Source organism: Coloeus monedula, assembly GCF_965178545.1.
Source record: "Coloeus monedula genome assembly, chromosome: 4".
Classification (NCBI taxonomy): Eukaryota; Metazoa; Chordata; class Aves; order Passeriformes; family Corvidae; genus Coloeus; species Coloeus monedula.
This window is the reverse complement of record NC_138784.1, coordinates 3,898,561-3,923,477: the sequence shown is the minus strand read 5'-3', so window position 1 is coordinate 3,923,477 and position 24,917 is coordinate 3,898,561. Positions and strand designations below refer to the sequence as shown.

At 42.6% G+C, this 24,917-nt stretch overlaps 1 protein-coding gene across 9 annotated transcripts in view; it reads right to left on the bottom strand.

The window, feature by feature from the left end:
- Nucleotides 1–24,917, bottom strand: part of CALD1 (caldesmon 1) — a 177,422-nt gene that overhangs the window by 62,750 nt on the left and 89,755 nt on the right. For 8 of the 9 annotated variants that reach the window (XR_014226373.1, XR_014226374.1, XM_082280726.1 and 5 more), the window contains one exon: nt 23,711–23,822. Coding sequence is in view for 7 of the 9 variants with exons in the window: in XM_082280726.1 (XP_082136852.1) it covers nt 23,711–23,781 (71 nt within the window). In the remaining 2 variants the exon portion in view is untranslated. Of the gene's footprint in view, nt 1–23,710; nt 23,823–24,524; nt 24,659–24,917 lie in introns of those variants that run through there. The other variant, XM_082280727.1, reaches the window with a different exon arrangement.

Sequence of the window (24,917 nt, the reverse complement as noted above, 5' to 3'; positions counted from 1 at the left end):
TAACAAACACACGGGAAAATGATAATAATGGTAAATAATAAAATCTCTCACTGTGGAGGAAAAACCTGGCAAAGTGTTAAGAGTCCTCCCTTTGGTCTCCTCAGAGCTGGGGCTTGGCCCAGGGCCAGGCCCTCTGTGCCCGGTGGAAAGTCCTCCTGATGTGCTCTGATATTGAAGCAGTCCAGTGGAAAAGGGAGAAAATTTGAAATTCCAGGGAAGGGAAAAAAAATTCAACTCTCAGTCTCTCTCTGGAGAAAAAGAAGCTGAAAAACTGGCCAAAAACTGACCTGGGAGCAGCAAGCCGGGTGCTTCCGCCCTCCCCTGCCGCAGCTGGGAAAAAAAAAGTCACTAGCTCTGTGTGACCTTGAACAAGCTGCAAACTGCTTTGAAAAAGTTTTGCTCAGTTTTTCCTTCCCCCTCTCAGGCTCAGTTTAGAGGCATAGAAGGGCACAGAGTTAATTTCTGGGCATAGGGCAGCGATATGGGATACACATCATAAAGTCACCCCAAGACGGGTTCTTCCCCGAAGGTCATCTGGATAATGGCATTTCCAATCCAACTCTCCACAAAGCCACAATAATATCGGATGTCGTGCCTTGTTTCTACATGTTTACTAATACTGTATCTGACCAGAGCCCCCTTCAAGGAAAATATAACCTAGTGCAGGTAAAAAGCAACTGAATGAGGCATCTCACAACTTCACACACTGCATTTGTTTGGACCACTTACCAGCTGAATAAATCTATGGCACAAAAAGATTGGGACGCCTTTTGTCCCAATGAGTCCCAGAGCTCATGTGTAGAGTGCACTGCCCACTCTGCAGACTCAGACTGAGGTCTAAGAATAGGAACCAGATTTCTCTGGCTCTTGGCATTTGTGGCAGGAAGAGCAATGACGGATGCAAAAGAAAGCAGAGGGATGGTCTCGCCATCCACAAACGTGCATCAGCTCAAATGCTACCAGCAATGGGATGGCTGAGAGCACTCCCAGGTGGATCAAGTTCTTCTGCTTTGGGTGATAGATGTTCCCACCTTCCCAGCAGCTAGCCCAAAAACACACACAAAGAATTTTATTCGTTCTGTAACTTCCCTTTGTTCCACCAAATGCAGCAGTTTCTCTCAGTCTGTTTTAAGAAGGTGTTATTGATGGTGTAGAGCACCAATGAAGACAGTCACTCCAGTTTGGTCTGTATTCCACACCAAGTGATGTCAGATCCCCTTGCAGTTAAGAGGTGCTCCAGCCCTCGTCTGTGGGTCTATTTCAGCCTGTTTACACAAAATGTGCTCCTCTATTTATCCAGACAACCAGATGCAGTCCACACGCCCAGCACACGATTGCCACCTCCAAATGATATTTACAGAAGCAAACATCACCATCCTTATTTTCCCTGAAGAAGATTGACAAACGTCCCCAAAGTAAATACGGTGAGAAGTGAACCTAAACCTGGGATCAAATTGCCCTCTTGTATCTGCAGAGGAAAGAAAATGATCCTTTCCTCCTCCTGCTTTGGCTCATTTTTTTCTTTTTAGCTGAAGTATTAGGCAGGCAAACAGAGCAGGTTATGATGGACAGGCAGATATTATTATTCTATTACTGGTTTTTGGCCACATTTGCCCTATACTGATCTTGGCTCCAGCCATATAATAGCTATGTAAAAAAAAAAAAAAAAAAAAAGGAAACAAGTTAAACAAGGATTCTTTAAGTACTAGCAAAACATTTGGATTCAGGCTCTTGTTCATGCCCTTTAAAGCCATTATTTTAAAAAATGTTTATGCAGCAGGGGCATTTCTCCTACACATAAAAATTCTTCAAAAACAGGAAAAGGAAATTAATGCTTCCTTGGAAATTAACCTCTATTGGCACAGTCTTGGGTCTCTTACTATAGTGATAGTCTATGGTGCCCTTACCTTTGTCCATATTTACAAGATCCTGTATTTATTTTGAAGTTCAGATTTGAATATTTTTACTGATGTCAAACATTTTTTCAAAGCAATTTTAAAAGTGCCATCAAATTACGCGGAACACTACAAACAAATGTAGCCACCACTACCATATTTTCAGAATTGAAGCCAGAATTTTAAGAAATTTGAAGTGTCTCACCAAGGCCCTAGGATAACACAGTCAGGCATCACGTTGACACAGACCAGTTAGCAAAACTTCTTGTTCTGGCAGTGTTTTTACTCTCTAGCAATCTCCCCGCACTGCATAGCACGTTGTCACCTTTCTGCATAATGGGGAAGTCTCCCCACACGTCAGGTGACTTCTAGCATACCTGTGCAGTACCAGAAATCATCTGTCCTCCATACTTTCACTGGTGGAATTAAACAGGGCCTGTTTTGATGCAAACTTGCTGAGCTGACTAAAACTTGGGTCTAATCCTGTGCAGATTTCCTGCAGAAATGCAAGGGGGCACTTCTGAACCATCCAGGCTGCAACACAACAAAGCTCTTCAAAACTTCCTTAAATCCTGCTGACAGCAATGAGTGTATACAGGTCCAAGTGCTGTAGCCTACACAGATGGATTAGAAGCCACCAGACAAATTTTGAAGGCATCCTTACCCAGGGAAAACATGGCAATGATATTGCTATTTCATGACACACTGCAGTCCAAGGAGGCACACATCAACTTCTGCTATTAAAATGCAGGTATTTTTACAACAGTCAAAGGCTCAATCTGGACTAGCAACAGCAATGAAAGACTTTTAGCAGACTTCTAGACTGCACTGAAGGGAGCACCTGCTGGCAGTAGGAGTACAAAGGATTGCAGAGATAACCACTCAAGATATTACAACTCACCCTAAAGAGGTATCACTAACCAAGGAAAGGAGTCCTCCTTGCTCTTGCCCATAGAGACTGGGCACAGAAGAATGTCTGCAGCACAAATTCTTACCACATAAGTGTTATATCAACCGTAACCAGGTCTAATTGCTCTTGAAGATTTTAACAAAAGGTTTGATCAAGCAGTGGCTATGCTTCAGCAGTGCCTATGTGTCTGCTGAAGTCACCTTTGGCAAGGAGCTATGCTAGACAGCTCCTGACAAAGATCAAGCCAAATTCAATCTTAGCGCAGCTTCACTGATGACAGGCCCCCCACGCAATCACATCCTGTGTTTACTTCATGGAGGGGAGCCCATAAGCAGCAAGTGAGTGGACATGGCTCTTTGTTTACAATAAACTTTTCAATACTGAGGGCTTAGTTGTACTTTCATGTCAGAAGACACTTGAAGAGGAGATCCCTTTGGCAACAAGTTGTTCTTTCAGTGAAATTTGCACCAGATTTCTTGTCCTGACATTCTCTGAAAATTATCACATGAAGCCTCCCAATTTCCAAAGACCAAATATATCCCCAGCTGTCTGGGATAGAGGAAAAAGAATATCAGAAATAGAAAAACATGAATGAAGAAAATGCCACGCATTTTACAGCTGGTCAGCTTCCCTCTGGGTCACCATTCCTCCACCCACAGTGAAACCACCAAAGTCACATTAAAGCTTTTCCTCTGACATGAATAGTTCCTGTGAGGATGACTGTGAACTAGAGATGAAGGACTGTGGTGCTGAGAAGACAGCAGGGGGGACATAAAGGAAACCCAAGGAATAATAACACATCTCTGGGAAGACCCTGTACATCTATAAACATGCTGATTTTCAATCATATGACACTTTGGATTCAAAGCCACTTAATGTGCATACAACAGCAATATAAAAAAATTCTGTAGTCTCAACATTTTTCTTTCCTTAGGCTCTGTGAGAAGAAGCCCAAAGGCTTTTTAGTTCTACCTCACAACTAAAAAATTTAGGATATTAAGCAGCTCAATGCAATGGGCCTAAAAATGGCGTCATCTTTCATGGATCAAGTCTCCTGAATTATGTGTGCAGTAGCAAAATCCTGCAAAAAAAAATCCTGCCAGGGCATTTTCATTTCCATGACCACAGTCCTACTAAGTGAGGCAGATTCTGTTATGATTACTGTGACCTTGAATATTATATAACTACAGTCTGGGAGAGATTTTACTGTTGAAAAAAGCTTCACCAAAAAAAAATATTAAGCTACTAATGGTCATGACAGAAGGGAGAAATTTGATCTAGTCATATTCTAGACAACAGAGAAAGGAGAAAAATACTAAGGCTGAATAAAGCCACAGTTTCATCAGATAAGAAAGGCAAGGTAACTGTGAAAGAAATCATTTGACTACATCCCATAAACTGGGAATGTAAGAAACTTGGAGGTCTGCAGCCAGGTTTTAATGGACTCATCATCCCTGGCACCCTCGCAAGCTAACTCAGCAAAGCCACCTCTGAGTCAAGGCTATGGCACATGCAGAAAACTTCCATTCGTGACACACCCTGCCATCCTTGGCTTGGAAGTCAAGACATCACTGTGGCTGCAATCCATCACCTTTCTTCTTGCTGACCTCCAATGGTTTCTGGCCTCCCTGCTGGAATAACACAGCCGGTACTGACTCTGCAGTAAGGCACAACAGCAAGTCCTGCTTCCATTTGGTTGTTGCTTTTTCTCCTGGATTTTGCCTGCAGGAGTTCCCCCAGAGCAGCTGAGCCTACTGAATATTTCCTATTGTACTTCCCAGGGTTCTTATCCAGGTGGGTTGGGTTCTTGATGCATTTCAGCAAAGACCTTCCAAAACTACAAAAATCTGCCTTTGGGCAGAAGGTCCCAGCCCTTTTGCTGGTCTGCTTGGTGTAGGCCACAGCTTCCCTAGCGAGGTGTATCTGAGCACTCAGCCTCTCTCCACTCACCAAGCACTTTTCTCTAACATTACATAGCCTGGAAGGTCAAATTTTCTGTTTAATAGTTATGTTTAATAACCGCTGATCTTCAGGAAAACAACATTACAGGTTTGAGAAATTAAGCCCTGATTTTTGTGACCATGGCATGGCTCACTCAGCTGGCCAAACCAAGGTGCAGTCTGCAGCAAAGGGATTTTTTTAAATTTTCCTGTCCTCACAATTCCTTTTCTTTAACCATTAGTGCAGCAAATGAGCTGTGTGGCTGCCAGTCATTGCCTCCAGCACAGCAGCATTTCAAAGCTGCAGGGTATGTGCGCACATCTGCCTATGTATTTATGTGGCAAACACAAATAAAATAGCCAAATTAACAATAACATTAGCTGTCAAAAACACAAATACAATCCCTATGAAGTCAACAGCACTGTTTTACAAACAAGGGCAGGTAGGTTACAGGCCACAAATCTTTATCAGCTGTGCAGAGAGAGACTGGAAATATCCTTAATCTTAAAAAACACCATCCCCTCATACAGGCTAAAAGATGCTCCAGGGCTGCTGGCAGTAGCAGGGAGCTTGGGGGAGGTTTTCAAGAGCACACAGATTGTCTTCTGTGCAGCCCCATGAGATCAAAAGAGATTTCAAAGGCAAATCTTGCGAGGTATTGAAATACCTTTTAAAACCTCACTCTATGTACAGGACATATCTCACCAATTTTTTGCTATCAAATAATCCTTCATAGTGACAATATAGTCTTCCCCTGTCTAGAAGCTACCTCATTCCCATTAATAGTTAGGCTCTGCATGTGGCAGTCTCTTTGAAGACTAAAAGGAATCGTGAAAAAACAGAAAAGGTCTGACTAGATTGCATCACAGGTAAACAGTGAACTTCTCTCAAAGGCTGCACTTCAAACTGTGCCAGATTATACCTGCTTTCAATCCACAGCCTACACCTCACTTTCAATTAACACATATTTGATGATTTTGTAGATTGGAATTATATGTGGACTTGTGTAAGAACAAGCTTTGCTGTGGACCACATTTTTAAGTTACGAGTATAGTTCAGCATAATGCTCTTATATTTTTTTTCTGGTCCAGCATTAACTTAAGTATTGGTACAAGTAGCAGCTCTCACAAACTTGCCAAAAAAAAAAAGTGCAATACTTTCTGTGGGAGTATAAAATAGATTGGCCACTGTTATTCTAACAAGCACATGAGTTCCATGGGCGAGAGACAGAAAGTGCTCATTCATTACCCAGTTTACGGCGACAGCCTGGTGAGATATCTCGTTTACATTCTGATAGCCCCATGAAACGAACTGAATTCCCACACAGTCACAAAAGGCCAAAGTTAGCATTTTCCTTTAAAAAAATAATAAACTCAAGTCTGCCTCTGGAGCGGATTGGCTGTAACCTTGAACCTTAAAGGAAATAAGAGGGGGAAAGAGCGAGCAAGGCACGCATCATAAGAGGGGGTGGGGAAAAGCTAATGGCACTGGGAATGGAAAATGTGGGCATTAAAAGAATTTCCTATTCTAGACAATGTGCAAAGTTAAAAATATCTTCTCCTGAGATTATCCTCAGCATAAATACTCACGACAGCTATTTATAGCTGTCTGGTAGCCTCCAACAAAGATTTTTATTCCAACAAAGGAGCTATATACAAATGCAGGACCTGTTTAAAGAACTATTAAAACAGAAAATAAACCACTCTTGCGTCAGCTAGCCGGTCTTGGTACCTGTTTCCTACTCAGTCTAAACACGACTGTCCTGAATGCTGACAGTGGAGCTTTAAGTACTCAAGGGAGGGAAGAAAAAACCCCTCGGTACATTTATCACGGGCCAAGTACCCATTGTCATAAAGGCCGACACCTGAGCACGGCAAGGCGAGGTGCTGAGCTGAAATAAAGAGTGTGCAAGTTTCTCAGCCCCACCTCGACTGCCCAGGAGCTCTCTCACAGCAAGTTTGGAGCCAGGATTGCCTGAGACAATGCAGGGAGGGACCACATTAGGACCCCCACACCGTGGATATGATCCTGCACCACTGGGAAACCACCTGTGGCAGAGTCACGTGCCAGCAACTTGACTCATGGGAGATGCTTAAAAAATTTACTCTTCCTAGTATGTTCTTCCACTTTTAAATCTTATAACTAGCATCGGTCTGATCACTCCCTGTACTTGCCAACATATATTTTTATTGTTTTGGTTGCCTTCAGCCTTGAAGTAGGAAAAATAAAATTGCTTGTAAATATACGTTTAAAATCCATGGGAGGCTTCACTGAGAACTCACGACAGCAGATTGCAGGCACTGCTGGTGTGGTTTTTTAGGACAAGGTACACCTGTGATCCAAGTGGGGTAAGGGATCCCCACACCTGTACATGATAAAGGGCATGTGTCCCGTTAGATGGGTCTAACAGGGTCACAAATGCCCCACCTTAACTCCCCCAAGGAACTATGTCCTTCCTTTTTGTCTCAGGTAAGCAGTAACTTCTTGGAGTGTAGAGGTAGGTGAGAGATACTGCTTTGTCCCTTTCCAGGTCTTCCTATAAAGCTTGTCTTTCAGTGCAGTCCCTGTGTCTGGGTCCCATTTGCCAATGACTCCACAGTCAATCTGATGAGTCGTGGCCACAGTTTGTGTTATCTGTAATTGCCTGACTGTATGTTCTGCCATTTCACTGTCAATCAGCTGTGCACACCCTGTGTTAATTAAGACTACAAGAATTTCAGAGCAGAGGTCTTTCCCTTCACTGCACATGTGTTAGCAACTTTGCAGTACAGCTCTGCTCATAAAGTTCAACTAATGTATACTTTTCAGCTCAGCTTTGGTTTGGTTTCAGTTTGGCTCGTTCAATTCAAGTTAATATTTGAATTTTAAAAAGACTTTTTAAACCCATTATTTGGACTGAGTTGCTGTTCAAGAAAAGAATAACAGCTTAAACAAGTTTCAAGTTCACATTCAATTTAAGTTTTTCATGTTGGTTTCCAATTTGTGACTCCAAATAGTACTGAAAAAACACTGATTTGAAGTTAAATACACCTAGTAAAATGTGTTATGACGGCCTAAGTTAGAACACTGATTTGAAGTACAGCAAAAGAGGGGTTACTAAGCACAATTTAGGGACACCAGGGCCACACCTCAGTGAAGGCAAGGCCTCTACCCTTATTCCTTAATGGAGCAATCTTCAGAGAATGTTCTCCATCTGGAGAAAACCAGAGCCGCTCATTGTCACCTTGCAGGAAATGTAGAATTTGTCCCCCTCCCCTTCAATTCCGTATATGAAAAAGGGTTTGGGATAAGCATTCCCAGTTTTCAGCACTCTTTCCTAGCTCCCCATCACCCATCCATGTTTTCATGAAAACCAAGCCTACAAGCATTTCATCCAGTTTTTGTAATGAAGTCAATCAGAACTTTGCTGTCAGTAGGAATGGCAAACAGGCACCTTGGAGTGCCTGAATGATAAGACTCTCTTCACTTGCATGCAGCTCTCAGTGGATGCAGAGGAAAGTCTGAGCAGCAAAATAAGCTGGTTTGAGACACGGAACTTTAATGGTAGTTTAATCTATTGCACACAGTTTAGCAACGTAATGAGGAGCCTATAAACCACACAAGTGCTACAGACTGACATCCGCATTTCACTCATAGTGCATGGTTTTAGACACAGCAACAACCATAGCTGGGGAGTACAGTACATTCTGTTCTACCAATGGCAACTCAACAGCATCATCTACATCTGACTCTCATTCTTTCTGGTATCCATATTATAGCTTTTGGAACAGGATAACAACTATTACCCCACCCTCCCCCCTCCTCAGTTTTGTGGTCAGCAGCTCACTGCTCTCGGCATATTTAATTGATAAATAATGGGGAATGAGGCTAGGGAGGAGGAAGTCTAACAAATGGAGCTGGGTTACATAAACAACCTCTTTTTTTCACCCCTAAAAGTCTTAATTTATTATCTGTTCCCAACATTCCCTGAATGCACAGCCTCAGCTGCCACATTCCCCTCTTCTGCCTAAACACGGTTGCAGGCAGTTCTGTGTCTTTTGAGACTCAGACTGCTCTTTGTTACAAGGTGAAGTTGCATTTGCCCCAGTCTATGAGAGACCCAAAGTACAGCTTGCAAGCAAACTGCAGAGCAGGCTGTTCTGTAAGAAAGCTCCCAGCTGTTCTCTGCCTTGCAGAGACGATGTGGTCCTGTTGCTGAGACATGGCTTCTATTCCCAGGTCTGCCACTAAGTGATTAAAGATGGGGCTTGAGGTAAAATGTGTTATGACAATCTAAACCCATGATGACAAAGGCACATTTACAAGAAACAGGGTCGTGGTTCTGGTTTAAGCAAAATTTAAAAAAGAAAAAAAAAAGAAAAGAGGAAGACAAAACCACGGAAAAAATACTAATCTGATATGGCCATAGCTGTTATCCCAGATGATGAATCCAGTTCACAAATGGCAGAAGAATACCTTCAGTCAAAGGGTCTGGTATTGCTCCTGCCCTATTTTCTGATTTCTTTCCCAAAAATTCAGCTTCATGTTTGTTAGTTTTGGACAGAACAAGTCTCCAGATGTCTTCCACGTCCTCCTCTCACACAGATGCTCAGCAACATTAAAGTACCCTATCCACTGACCATTCAAGATGTGACTCTAAAGCTTGCACAGGCATTTGAAAGACTCTTCAGTCGCCTCAAACAAAATCTGTAGAGATTAAATCCCACAAAATCCAGTGGAAAGGGGTTACAAGGACGTGTTAGCCCTTGTTACCCCTGTTACTCCAGCTTCCAAAAACATCTCTTAAGAACACAGCTGCTCCATAAAAGCCCTGTAGCCTATGCAAATCACCTCATGCCATCTCAGTTCCAGCCAACCAACAGCCAAGAAGTCCAGCATTATCGGGTTGTCCACCTTATCACCCTCCCTTGCCAGGAGAAGTCATCAGCAGACACACTGCAATATCTCCCTATCAACATCCAGGAGTCAACAGTGAGTGGCAGAGATAAGCAGTGGCTCCACGTACAATTTTCCCTGCAATAAAACATGCCCAGGGCTCTTATTAAATGTAAGAGATGGGCCAACCTCCAAAGACCTTAAAACTTATGGAGAAGGATTCCTGAAGCCTATGACTAAGGCTGCTTTTCATGGCTTCTCCTTCTAAAAGTGGCCTGTACCATAGTGATGGTGCTAAAAACTGTGGGTCTGGATGATTTGCACATCATTCTCCAAATTCTGCAGCCTGGAGAAGATCTGATAAGCAAAGAGGCAAGCAAAAAGCATTAATATATCCCCTCTGATAAGTTTGTGGCCGAGTCCCTCATCACTCCTGATTTGGAAACACTACCCTGCTAAAAGAATGATGCAGGGATATATACATTTAGTAAATAACTGACAAGATGCCAGATGCTCTGGTTATGGAGATGTACAAATCAGCTTTCGTCATGAGAGGCACTACAGTGCTTAAAGAAGGAATAAAAACAGTAAAAATGGCATTACTTTTCCCAACAGAAGGAATCACTTTCAGCTACCTTTCAAGCAGTCTGCTCTGGCCAGATTTCTTTATGCTTACATCCTTACTTCATCTAATTTAAAATTTAAGCTTTAAAGAGTCTGAATTCTGACTAGCAAAGAGGTTGTTCTATTAGGAAAGTCTTAATTTTAAACCCATTCTGCAACTCTGTTTATCCTGTGCTGCAGAATAACAACGTGAAGGCACCACAGAAGTAGGCCACGAACACAGAAACCCTTTCCTTGTAAAAGGTGACAGTTCACGTGATAATAGCTTACATTTACAGAAGCATCTTTCCTATCAAAAGTGTTTTTAAAACTACAGAGACACACATCTCCAGCAAAATGCAATTTCTGGTTGTGTAAAAGGTGGCAGCCTACAAAATCACGCACTCCAGTGGGACAAGGAAATATTTTTAGCTAAGAACACTCCATGTTGCCCATTAAAATGGCACATTCTTTACCTCAGAGGACTGAAGACCTCAACATTTACCACATGCAAGCCAAATAAAGACAACATCCAGAATATTTTTATTAAAAACAATTGTCTGGAATACAAACCGTCGAATTTACAATATGTTGGGTAGCTGCCGGATGTCGATAGAAAATGAACACATGCTGTAAATTCAGTGCTTGGTAATTAGGAAAATGTGTATGTTTCCCAAGTCTGCTTCTCTGTAGGTAGGACTAAAGGGCAACATTATGTCATTTCCCTTTGCGCAGGACTCCCTATTGACTTCCATAAAGAATTTGGCTTAAAAACTGATGACAGGGTACAGCCCGAATTGAGGGAAGAACAACCAATAAATAAATGAAGATGGGTTGGTGACGGAAAAGTCATTCCTAGTCACCAAGACATCTTACCAGAATTTCTTCCAGCAGTATAATGAGGACAGGACAGATGATCTCTGCTCTCAGTTATACCAATCCCTCAAATCCAGAGTAATTCCGAAACGTGCACGACCACTGAAAACAGGATTCAGACTGAAACGAGGGCAAGCCTTGAAACACAGAACACACCTTCCCGTGGAATAGCTTTGACTTTTTGACATGGCCTGTTAAATGGGTCTCCTGAGTTTAACTGGCAGCCAACCCTTTCCTCCTAGGTCTACCCTGCTTTAAAACATATTTCATTGATATCTGCTTGAATTTCAGAATTCTTCTGTTATCTTCAAGCAAGGATAGGAGTTTAAAAGCTTTCATCAACTAAACTGCATGTTTTGTGGTCGTTGCTCCACTTCTGTGCATTTATTCCTTTATCTCCTCAAAGCAAGATATTATATCCAGCAAAACCATGCAGCCAACAGACTGAGAAGTCACATTTCCTCCAAAGTCAGCATAACCACAAGCATGCAAGACCTATAATGATATCAAAGGCAGTACATCAGGATCTCATTGTGAGTATGATGTGAGCACGATAGGTGAAATCAGGATGGAGCCAGCAAAGCAACAGGGAAACAGATGAAGAAAGTTAGACTTTCAAGATATGAGTCACCAAAACAACACCTTCAAGCACTTCTCTTTACTCAAACAGTGTCAGAGCTGGTGACACAGTTGAAGTCTTTCATTATCTGCATAGTTTATTAGGTACTGTATTAGTCCATCTGATAACAATCAGTAAACGAAAAATTAGATTACAGGTCCATTGAATTTGCCTAAACATTTCAGGTTTGCCTTGAAGATATATTTTCTTCATTCAATTTATGTGTATCCTGCACTTATATTCAGGCCTGAAAAAACATGATGATATTTTCATTACTTAGTAGGAGGTTTTCTTATATTAACTTAATCACCAATATATTCCTTCTCGTTAGAATATTGAAATGACTCATCCATTCCATCAAAAATTTGGGTGAGAAATGAGACTATAGCCCTGAAGGAACTTACTCAACCCTCCAGTCTAAGATGATTACATGCTAATGAGGGAAAAGACTCTCTAGCTTGTACAAGAGAGAAGGGGAAGGGGGGCGGAATTAAACCTTTTCCTTAAACAAATTCATCTTGTGGCATTCCAGCACAGACAAACCCTGCAGCTATCATAACTCACTGGTTTGAAAAGGTCATTAGCACTCTATCTCCTTTTGCTGGGAGGATGAAGAGCCAAATTCATGGCCATGACATGAAAATTTGCCCTTGGTATTGCTGTGGGATGACCTGATCCCTGAAATCCTACAGAGGAGGTTCTTAGGGACATTTTTTTGTGTAATATCAGCACGCACACACATTCTCCACATGACAGTCACAAATACATCCTGCAGCCCCAGTGAGTACAGCAATAGCAGCAATAGCAGCAATGCAAAATACACAGAATTTCAGGCCCTGCTTTTTTCCCTTCTTTCTACGTTTCCCTACCCAAATATTTCTTTCTCCTTCTCAGAACAGCCTGGATATGTGGCACCAGACACATGATGCCTGCACTCAAAAAAGAAGCTGCAGTGGGAAGCACTTTGTTATCCGTGACTCTGACCTTCAGAGGAATACCCCACTGTGCAAGCTGGACCATAAAAGGTATCCATGTGTAGCCAGTGTTTAGAGAATCCATCTCCTTGTCTTTCCCAGCTGTGGTACTGCCTTATTAAGACACTGAAGTAGTAGCTGCTGGAGAATCTCGGGAATGATCCGAGCAACAGTGCCCAGAACAAGCTTGTCATTTTGTGTAGGCTGAAAATGAACTTGCAAAAGCTGTGAGGACTGTTCATCTTGGGGATTACAGGCTAGGAAAAAAAGCCTTATTTTTAAGAAACTACAGTCATCCTATTCCTGAATTTTTTCTTCATTTCTAACCAGTCAAATGTTTTCTACATGGGAAAAAGGGAGAGAACAGACTGGAGGTTGAGGACTTCATCTCAAGGGATGGCATGATGTGACATGCCAATACAATGGTATAACCATCTCATGAGGAGGTGCAAGGACAAAAAAAAACCTTCTGTAGATGGATCATGAAAAGGGCTTTCCTCTCCAGTCTCTGCTGTGCTCTGGTCCGCTGAGGAAATGGTATGCACTAAGTGGGAGGAAAAGAGGCCACCTTTTGTGGTGGTTCATTTCTGTGAAAATCTGATGGCTAAGTTTTGATTAACAGTTTTGAAATTCAGGTGAAGATCAAAAACAAATTTATGAAGTTTGTTGTTGTTGTTGTTCCCCCCCCCCCCCCAAAAGGTCCATTTCATTGAAAGCCATTTATACAAACTTCTTTCTTTTGTCTCCTAAAAAACACAGATGGAACAAGTTTTATTCTTTCTATTAAGTAAGCATTCTGCTCTGGAGCCAACTTCAGCCCTATATATCTTTCTCACCACTATAATTATAACACTGCCTTTCAGAAATTCCCAGGACTGAGACACTGAGTATCTGATCTTCTCCCTATCACTAGAGGGCTGACAGCATTATAAATGAAACCAGCTTGCTTCTGTTAACACTGTCTGCTCATTGGAATTCTGCTCAAAAACGTCTTCCCAACCCCAAAAGATATATTTCTCCAAATTAAGCTATTACACATAGGAACCTGTGTTGTGGTAGGAAGCTGTATGTCTTGTGAACACATAACTGTGTATGTTCTCAGTCACCTCTGCAGCAACTTTAGAAGTGCATTACAGAGTCATTGCTTGTGCACAGAAATAGTAGAAAATTACCTCAAACCTGGTTCAAAACCAAGTGCATTAAATCTGTGCAAACCTCCCAGTCCAAATGTGACTGGGCTTACCCTCCCATGCTGTTTCACAAAAAGACCTGACTTGCAAGAGGCTCAGCTAACAAGCAGTAAATTGAGTCATGGTAATTTGGTTTCTTTCCACTGTGCGCATTTAATTGGCTTAAAAATTCACCATGATATGTATGCATCAGGCATAGATCATCCAAAGAGGGCTCTCTAAGAAGGGAGAACTTGCTCAATTCAATCAATCCATACACCAAAATGTTGTCTCAGTCTGGTGGAAGAGGGAAGTAGTGGTATGGAGAAGTAACTTAACCAAACCTTTGAAGAAACCCTGCTTTTGGGTACCAGTTTAGAGCATCTCTTCTGGTCTCAGCACAAGAACACAGTCCGCCTAGAGGATAACCCTTGCTAGAGCAGTCCTTGCTGTTTGCTTAAATTATGTCTGCATTGAAAATGGGTCACCAGCTACCTTAAAGGAAACTGAGGCATGTTTTCAGAAAATGTCAGAGAAAAAAAACCCCAAAAACCAAAATCCCAAACCAAAAGACAGTCACAACTTGCTGTTGAGTTGCAGGCTTCCCTTGATTTTCTACATCAGCATGACAAACTTGCTGGCCTTTTACTCAAGACTATCAACAAGCAAGTTTATTGGGACCAACCAACAAGTTTTGACATAAAGAGGAGCAAAACACCATCTATTTATATTTCCTAAATGTCAACCAAGATGAAGCTAACCTTTAACTGTCACATACACTACCCACTGGTTTATACTTTCCAATAAACAAAAGGAAATGCATCCTGCTTACTTTTCCACTTCCCATCACCCTCGCTGCTCCCCAGGAAGAGAAGGGCTCAGCTGCAACACCAACACAACCACTGCTCCTTCTAATCTGTAGCTGTATCACTGGTGTTGACCTGACCCTCTGGTCAGGCTGCATGCCAGCTGTCACTAGACTTCTTTCCTAAGGTGTAGTTGCCCACTGACCTTATTTCTGGCCAGGAATATTTCTTGAGCTGTGTGCTGATGAGTTAATTTGCCCAAGAAGCACAGCCACCTGATGACTTCCTTCATGCTATGAAAGACCTTGATCACACAAGGACAATCTGCTGGCAAGAGGGATTTTCCTTGTTTAGCACGAGCTAATAAGTAGGTTGCGATGAGAGAAATAAAGCCGTTTATAAACATTTATCTTCAGTGATTAAAAACTTGTTTAAAGGCACAAAGCCAAAAATGCAGAAGCTAATTGACCAAATGGGATGCTTCTGCAAGTTGAAATCAATTTGGAGTTTCATTTGCAGATCACATTTTTCCTCTCTGGTTCTTTGAACTGAGCTGTGAAGGGATGGCTTTGCCCAGGCTGCCAGCAATCTGATAGTGTTTACACAGCTCTGCTTATTCGTGTGTAAAACTTGTTAGCGTTTGATTTCATTTAATCTATTATCCCTGCAAACCAACTGGCCTCAGCTTTTTGAAAGGAAATCTCATCTTCTGATTCTCTGGTTTAATTTCAGATATTAGATCATAAAGACGTTAATAAAATGCAAACTCACACTGAGAAGCAGATGCTCCTAGAAACACACTGGCTAAATTTATTTTCATGTCACTCCTTAGAGAGTCTTACAGCTGGGCAATAACTGCAATTTCTCTCATGTCTAATAACTTCTACCATTCTGAGATCAGAATGCCCTGAAGAATAGTAACATAATTAAGCAACAAGCTCAACAATGTTCTTGTTGTCTTAAAAGAAGGCATTTAAATGTAACAACTAAGAGATGCCACTGCAAGTCTGCGAATTTGCAGTTTTAGAGGCTGCCTTTAAGTCGTCTTCTGTCCAGACCCTTGCAACATCCATATGCAACATACAGAATATGTTACTGCAGGTAAATATATCAAACATATTTGCCTGAAGAGTATTCTTTAAAACTTTTCCTAAGACACGGAATATTCAACCATCAGCTTCTTTTGTATGGGAACAACATAGTATTCCTTTTGCTTTTCTTCAAACTACATGAAATTTGTTGCTGAGCATCACTAGTAAATATGAGGCCTTATTTAATCAAAAGAAGGGTTAATGTAGATTTTTCAGCCAACTCATTTGTAAGCACATGCATTTGTGTGATGAGGTATACGTGATGGCATGAGAATGCTTTATACAATGAATTAAATTAACTCCACCTCTTGCACTAGCTGTGGATATCGGGCACATGGAAAATGACTAAGCAGCTGAGAGTTCAGTTACATACTTCTTGTCTAGGAAGAAATATAGAAATATAGGGATTTCCCTGCCTAAGAGTCTGACAAAAGTAGACCAGGGATCAAGAACGGAACCTCTTTGAGTCAGTTTAGAACAGTGCCTTGGGTCTCTACCATAAGGAGTTAGCAGAAGATAAGCTACGTGCCCTGCTGTGGATGGTACAGGAAGTTTCAAGGCTCTGTACCTTCACAACCTTGGGTTCACTTAAGGCAGCTTTTTTACATTTCGGGTATCTGAAATCTTTTGTATGAGAAAATTCTGGTGGCAGATATGACTTACACTGTTTGGAGGTGCAGTGACAGAGATGGAAGAGCGCTGCAGTCTGCCCTGGCTTAACAGACTGCATACTGCCAGTTTGCATCTAAGACACTAGAGAGATGCAAATTTTTCAACATCACCATGGCAGGAAAGCCACTGACACTTATTTGTACTCTATCAGCTACCTTTTTACAGACTCACTACTTTCTTCGTGCAGTACCTATGTTTTGGTCTAATTCTGAAAATCATGATAAAGTATCATGTTTTATTGCTCCTTACAAGGTGCTCTTTAGAGCAGGCATGCTTGTCAGAATTATCAATAATATGCACCAAAAGCTGTGCCTCCATGCCCGTATTTATTAAATATTTAAATAAAATCCAGCTCATGAAGGACATTGGTCCAGTTAAAGCTAAAAATTTACAAACAAAGGAAACAAAGGGCAGATTTCCCTTTGACAGCACATGGGTTACCTGGTTATAGGATTGGAGGGGGCTCTTTTCACACGAAAATTTCCAAAATTCCTTGGTGTTTCCAAGAGGTGAAAGATGGGGCATTTTGCCAGCTGTCTGGCTGCTAGATTGGAGGTGTCCTCCTAAAAGCTTGGCTGGTACAGTACACGTAGTAACCGGTTACAGAATGATCTTGACATACATCTGGATTATCATATGAAATACTAAGGAGCTGATTTTGTTGTCTGCTTAGGACTTGCAGTGTGTTTAGCTCAATGAAGTTTATATTCTGTATGTCTAAGTCTTTGGAAAAACAAAGCTGCTTTTATGAAACATTTCTCCATAACAGCTTTAAACAAAATATAATCTGAAAAACACAAAAATTAGCCGCTAAATTCTACTGAGCTTTCCATATGTTTGGTTATTTCCTCCAGGGTATTTGAAATGCTACAATAGCAAAGATTTGTTTAGGATCCACTCTCACGTGAGAGTGACTACAGCAGAAAAGGTTTTAACGAGCCACTGGGTCATGCTTTTCTGCCTGGGTTAAGAAGGAACTCCAAGAACTGCACAGCAGAGATGCAGTGTGAAGGGCCAAACCCACCTCAACAATCCAAATATGTCCTGTCAGTCCTGGAATTCGAGGCAGCTGTGAAGACAGGTTAACAGCTGGAGCACTCTGCTTCAATTTGTTCTCAACTCTCACGCATCTCTAATCTTATTTATTCCATGTCTTAATATTTAACTCCTGGGCAGAAGATGTCATGTCTCAGCTCCACCAAAAAGTGAGTATTTTACAGAAAGACAAACAGAAATCCTCCAAGTATTTGCAACTTCAGGATATATGAAGTTCGTGGAGAGAGAAAACCACTGTAGGCTGTATTCTAGTAGCAAAAGAGGCTTGGAACAGACAAGAGCACAGCTCTTAAGAGGACAGAGGCTTAACTTTGTTACAGTTCTGAAATAGAGCATGAACATTGGGAAATGACATGGAACACCTATGCAGCCAGCTTCTCTTGTGTTCAAACGCGCACTCATCGAAAAGTTGTATTAAGATCACATTCTCCTTTCCTCAACACAAACCTGGATTGAAGCATAGTCTGTAAAAACTCTTAATAAAAACATAACCAGATGCTTGAGAACAAGAAAAAAAGGCAAGTCCTAGTGTTTCAAGAAAAAGGAAGCCAGGAAGGAACCATTTTGTGTAATTCCTAAACTCTCAACACTGTTTAATGTTTCTCACTAATGTACACCCCATACCAGGGATGACTCCACTTCAGGAATGAAAAACAGCTTCAAAAGTCATTTGTGGTCATTCAGTGTTGATCTAACATGGACACACACTTACCCTCACTGTCCTGGACAGGAGAAGGAAATTTTTTTCTTTCTATAGCTGGCAAAGATGACACTTCCTTGCTCTCCAGAAGCATTAAGATGCTATGGAAACAAATGTGTCCAGTCTTGACCTCTCCAGAAAATAAAAAACATGCTTCTCATTGTCCTGCAAAGATGTACCCTGCTGGTTGTACCTTCTTCACTTGGTGAATCAGTCCTCTGTATGCTTATCAGAGCTACAACAGGCTCAACAGGAACAGTAAAAAGCATGTTAAATGTCTTTCTGGTTCTCTACACACCTTCAAGGATCCGGACTGAAATTCACATGAGTTCTTTTTCAGTCGTATGGTAATTTTTGGGATTAACCACGTGTCTTGCTTTAGCAGAAGTCGCATTAAACAGTTTACTACCCCAGGAGACTTTTAGCCTTCTACAGGCTGCTGCCATCCCTGACCTGCAAGCTGGGTTATTCCTATGAGCATTCCCCAACCTACATCCATGAACATGAATCGCACTGCTTTATAAAACTGAGTAAATGACAGACTGGAAGGAGTTTGTGATTGAGCTGCTGGAACTTTTTTTCAAAAAATAAAGAAATCTTTAACTACTGCCTTTAGAAATTAATGCTGTCAGGAACCATACAGCTTTATGGCAGTGTTTTTCTCTATGACCTACTCACATACCCTTTTTTAGGGTGAATTTAGTAATATCTATTGGTCTGCAAAAGGATGAGTCCTTTAGTCAGGACAGCTGTGGCCCCTGTCAGGAGACCCTACACAGCCTACAAAGTAGTCTGGTGGCTTTAGAGAGCCTTTTCAGTGATTTGATGCTAGATAACCCCTTCTCTTTGCCATATTTTCACAACAGGATGACCAACATCTCTCCTTCCCCATGTAATGATCTGCAATCCCTTAGGGAAGAGCATGATGCAGGGCAAAACTGTGGTTCAGATTCAAAGTTAAGCTTCAGCTAAATGGAGGCCAGCCTGACAATGACCCCAAGACATTCCTGAAGTCTGCAGTAGTGATGATATGGCAATGGAGCAAACTGGATCGGCTTCCTAGCATAATTAAAAACAAACAAACAATCAAACAGAAAACCACAAAGCAGAGGTGAAAATTCATTGCTGGTACGATGGCAAGTCAGCCACTTGTAAAATTGAGTCTTAAGTGCTAAATAGATTAACCTGAGAAATACTCTTTAGAGTTCAAGGGACTTGTTTTTGCTCTCAGTTATGCTGGGGTCAAGGAAGTAGGTCCATTGTCACTTCAAGAAGTATTTCACCTCGATTTTTTAGTGCAGCTGCAGCAGACTGAAGTGTACCAGCGAGCTACTCCGAAAGCACCACCCCTCCAGACACACTCATACTCTACCCAGCCCCAGGCTAAATTCTTCCAGTGTCAGTTACAACATCAAAATGACAAAACCCGATGGTTTTGTTCAAGAGAACATCTTTTACTGCCTAGGAAGAAGCACAAAGCAGCAGGTGGTATTTGTTTTTTCCCTTGCTGAAAGAAGTCAATCCCCTGTGCTCCAATTACACATGGGATTCTTCTTCCTGTCAGTTAAGTGCAGCCCATTTCTGTGACAGCCCTGACACTCTAGCACAGCATGTACCCTGTGGCTGGGAAGGCAAAGAGTTCATCCAGCTCCTTCAGGGCTGCCACTGCCTCATAAATCAACTGGCTGGAATAACTCAGGTAGGGCTTAATCCAAAGGCCACTGAAAACAGTGGAAAGCTTCCCACTGACTTCAGCCAGCTCCAGACTGGTACCTCGGGGCTTTATAAAACCACAGGACTCCCTCTGCCCCTGGGAAGCAGGACAAAGCCTTGGCTTTGCCACAGAGCAGCTAAAGATGTAGCACGTCCCATCACCCCAGTGGCTGAAGGCTCCTTTTTTCCCTGCCCTCACACCTGAGCAGCACAAACCAGATGCGGAATGCTGCCAGATGGGCACAAGTTAACACTGCCATACTTTGTCCTGGGTTTCCCAGCCTGTGCCTGAAAAGTCTCCTTCCCCCCTGAGATACCCGAGCTGCTGGGTCCCCGCCAGGCTGAGCACGTGCAATAAATCTGACAGCCTGGGAGAAAGCTGAACAAAGTCCCTCTGCTGTTGGAAACATGCCCCCTAGACAGGTCTGCGGTGCTGCTCCAAACACGTTGACAGGCCTCCAGAGATCCAGACAAACATAAATATAAAAAAAACCCCCAAACCTCTGGCTGAACAAAATTTCTGGGTGGGCGCAGTGAGCCTGTATAGGGAATCCAGAACATCTGGAATACCTTGAAATTATAAAAACTTAAAATGCAAGAAAATCCACTTTGTTTCTGAGTTGGTGCCAATTTTTACCTGAGTTGCCACAGCATGAACGACTAGCCACAGCACATACCAGGGGTGAAATGCAATGTTGGTCTTCAAAATACAAAACGACTTCTCCTCTCAAGATCAGTCCCAAGCATATAAACCTGGAATTCCAGGTCTACACAGCACAACAAAGTATCATTTCCAACAGATTCCTAATGGAAAAAAAAAACCCAGAACACAAAGCCTAACACCAGACCTCAAGGACTGAACTTACACTAAGCTTCTCCAAAGATTAAATAGCTGGACATCAGGGGCTCCAGCATCACAGACACTTGGGATTCTGACAGCACACGTACCCTCACCCATCCTAACATGACCTCCAGCCCCTCATGAAGGCATGATAACATCAAGTCACTCCCTCTTGGGCATGAGTCCATGCTGCTGCATTTTCACCCCTCAGTCTTGCCTGGGCACAGGCATCAGGCTAGACAGACAGGCTTCCCATGTACTTTTATCCCCGGAAATAGCAAAATGCGTCACTACAACTGGCGGAGTGACAAGCCCTGCTGATGGATATGGCTGCTTGCATTTCTGGGTTTACTGTTCTACTCAAAGAAGCCTAAACAGTATATGGGAGACCTGGCAAACATGTTACAGCCTACACGGTTATCCATCTCTCCATCTGCCAGCAGAAATGCTTGCAACCAGTGGTGGATTCCCCACAGCAAGGCTACAGCCCACTGATGGGAGGGCGCAGGGAAATGGCCTGTGCTCAGAACTTACGGAGGAGCATTTCCAGCCTCCATGCTGTGCTTTAGGACTGCACAATCCACGTCATAAAACACCTGAAAGTGTTCAGGGGCAAGTCTGGCAAGCAGATTTCTATAGCTTATGACATGTGAACATGTTGCAGTCGTATTATTAAAGGCGAAGATGATCCCCAAATCCCTAAAAGTCAGAATTCGCCAAAACCAATGCAGCATCACATATTCATTTGTTAGTAACTGCCCCAGTGCTGCTGCCCTTCCCTCTGTGTGAGCACTGCAATGGGGGCAGACACTCAGCTCAGCTCCTGCCCCATGTTGTCCTTGCTGGGGCAGGATTTGGGAGGTCCCATCTCCCGGAGTCACATCCGAACTTGAGAATCAGGCTCTGTTATTGTTAAGGCAAACCAAAAATAAAAAGGCCAGACTAAATTATTTTTAAGATCCTGAGATTTTTAAAGCAGTCTTGTGACTTTTAAGGGGTCTGACTCATTGTACTTGAATGCTTGAAGTTGGCAGCAGCAAAGGGAGTACAGCAATTTATTGCTGAAAGCCTTCAAATGTGTGGGAAAGAGCATGGAGCACATCTGCAGTGATTAGGGAGAAAGAGAGACACAGGCCCAAACCCTTCTCCTCTGGCCAGGCTGCCACCAAGCTACCCTCCTCCATGAAGGCACCACACTAAACCCCAACAAAGCACCCCAGACATGGCAAAACCACTTCCCATTAGCAGGGATGGGATACACCTGACACCCTGGATTTCCACTCCACTGATGGCAAGGGCAGAGCCCACTGCCCCCAACCCCTGTGGCTGTCCCTGCCTGCCCAAACCAGCCACACCACATTGCTGAAGCCCAGGTCACCCCACAGCCTGTGCCAACTCACAAGTGCCTGGAGGTCTTCAAAGAGAAGCCAAGTGGCATTTTTTCTGTAGAAAAATGCCTCCCAAACTACAATCCCCAACATCCTCCACAGACCACCCCAGGCCTCTCTTCCCAACAAACCCTAAGGTCTCGGCCTTTCCTTAAGCAGCTTTGCTTAAAGCAGAAGTGCACTACAAGTACATAAACATCGTGGGCTGTACCATGCATTTATGGGCTCTGCAGTCCCTCCCATGCTGCCCAACACACACACACACACTGCCCCAGGCCCAGGGGAAAACTTTCTGGGACAAGGAGGCAGCTTAGTGCCTCAGCACATTTGCTGCCCTGCCTTTTGGGGAGGTCACCAGCCCGGTGATGGCTGCGCTGCGCAAAGGGAGGCTCCTGCCTCGTTTGCCTTTGGCCACCACGCTCCACAGGAGTTTATTTATCTGCTGGCAGCACTGCTGCTTTCCAGAGCTCGAGGGTTCAGCATACAGCCTGATGAGAGCTCACATCCCCAGCACTGCACGGCAGCCCTTCCTTTGGGAAGAAAGGCAGTTATTGCATCTCATCTTCAGGGATTCCCCCCCAAGTGTCATTGACCTCCATCAGACAATTGCTGACGTAGCAGAGCCTTATTAAAAAGCTCAAAGTGGGCATACAAAACGTAATGCATTCTGCTGGCTTCCATTTAAAACTTCTCTGGAAACACCTTTTCTTTCACAGTATTCAGAATCCAAAACACCATGGTTTTGTCAGCTCATGGGAAATGAAAGAAACGAAAATGAACTCCCTATTCAAAATGAAATACAAAAATGAGAACAAAATGTGCTTAAAGCTAGCTTTTATTTTTTTAAATCAGTACAGTGTTAATGAATTAAATCAAATCTTTTTATCACTGAAGACATTACAAAGGTAAATGGAGCCTTTCTCCCTACTTACAGCAGTGTAAATTGCAAAATTTCATTAAAGTGAACAGAACTGTACAGGTGTAAAATGGGTTTAGTTAATGAAATGTCGTTCCCAGCATTTTCACGGTATTTCTTTCATAAATTGACATCATCATACCCACATCAAATTCTGCTCTCATTTCACCAAAGTAAGCTTGTAACAACTGATAGCAACTGCTGCCCTTGTTGCCCACATAAAGTGGTCGTAAATGAATAAAAAGACACAGGCAGTACAAACACAACAGCAACTGCACACGTGCTATACCAGGTGTATCCCAGATTTCAATTCATCTCTTATAACTTTATCCTCAATATATATCATATCTGACAAACACAATCCCTTCTGCACAGCACTCAGCATCTGAGGATGAGCTTTCCTATCAATGATTTCACATGGCCATACTCCACCTTTGATGTTTACATTTATCCACGCAGCAAAATAACTAGAAGCCAGACATTTAGAGCAGTCTAAGGGAATTAGACAATAGACACCCCTCATCTCTCCCACAACATCAGCTAAAGCCATTTTACAGCATATATCGTTAGCACAAGGACTCTTTGGAACTTAAGGCAGAAATTCTCACAGCCACTGCTAATCAAAGGCAAGCCACCAGCACCATTTTCCACATGCAGTAACTCACCTCTCTGCTTCCAGGCGCATTTCCTCACGCTTTTGCCTCCTGAGTTCTCTGCGGCGTTCAAAGTCATCCATGGTGGGTGTTTAAGCGTTCCAAGCTCTGGGAAGGTCCAAATCTAAAAGGGAGATGATCACTTAGATGAGAGTGAAAACGCAAGGGATGCATTTAACCAGCTGAGTCCCTTTAGTTTTGTTTTGCTGTCTTAACTTCGCTGTAACTATTTTCTTTTTCCATCAAAAAACTCAACTTCCTCAGTATTGTTGAGATAAACAAGATTAATGAAACGTCTTGTAGGATAAACATAGCCCATGCGTTTAGTTTCCTAGTTAAAATTAAATCAACATGCTTTAAGTAAGGACTGTATACATCTGCTAGCCGCAGACCAGTTATTTGTAACGTCACAGGTCTTTTCCACTAACAAAAGCAACAATTCAGCAGGATTTTTAACTTCAAGCTTCCAATTTTTCACCGCAAGCAGTAAAAGCACTGCACAAGAGAGTTCTTACTTTCCTTAGTTGTACAGATAATTAAAAGTTCTGCAAAAGTTACTCCCCGTCTGTCTGTTCCCACCCCGCTTCAGAAATGCAAAAAAAAAAAAAAAAAAGAAAGTGAAGAGAAAATGAGAAAAGAAAGAAAAGGAAGAGAAAAGGAAAAGAGAAAAGGGAGGGGAGAAAACGAAAAGAGAAACAAGAAAAGTAAGCCACTTCTTTTAAATACCACCCAGGGGAAGTCAAACTATGTACAAATCCTGCTCAAAGAACGAAAAGTAGCAATATTTTTTTTGTAGTTTAATCCGCGCGTTTTCCCCGTGCCCTACCTTCTTCTTTATGATTTAGTCCATGAAGTATTTTCCCCTTTACAGTTCTTCATATACAAAGCCTTTCCAGCCTCGGTTTATATCCCATCAAGCCGACTATTACAGAATTCCCCTGCAGCCCCCAAACCAAAAATGACTACCAGAAAAGGGAAAGCTGCTCTCTTTTTGTCCCTGCTTTGTTTACAGAGCTGTCAGTGGTTAGTTAAACTCTGCCTGGAATCTGGCATTTAAGGCCTGCTCTAAGATTGCTTCCTGTGCAGGGCTGGAGGCCTCAGCTTCCTCTGCAATCCTAGCCCCGGCGCTGCACTCCGAGGACTTCCACCCCCCACGTCCCCCCCAAAACCACGTTTCCCAGCCCGTCACTCCGCAGAGAAAGCCACCATGCAGATGCTG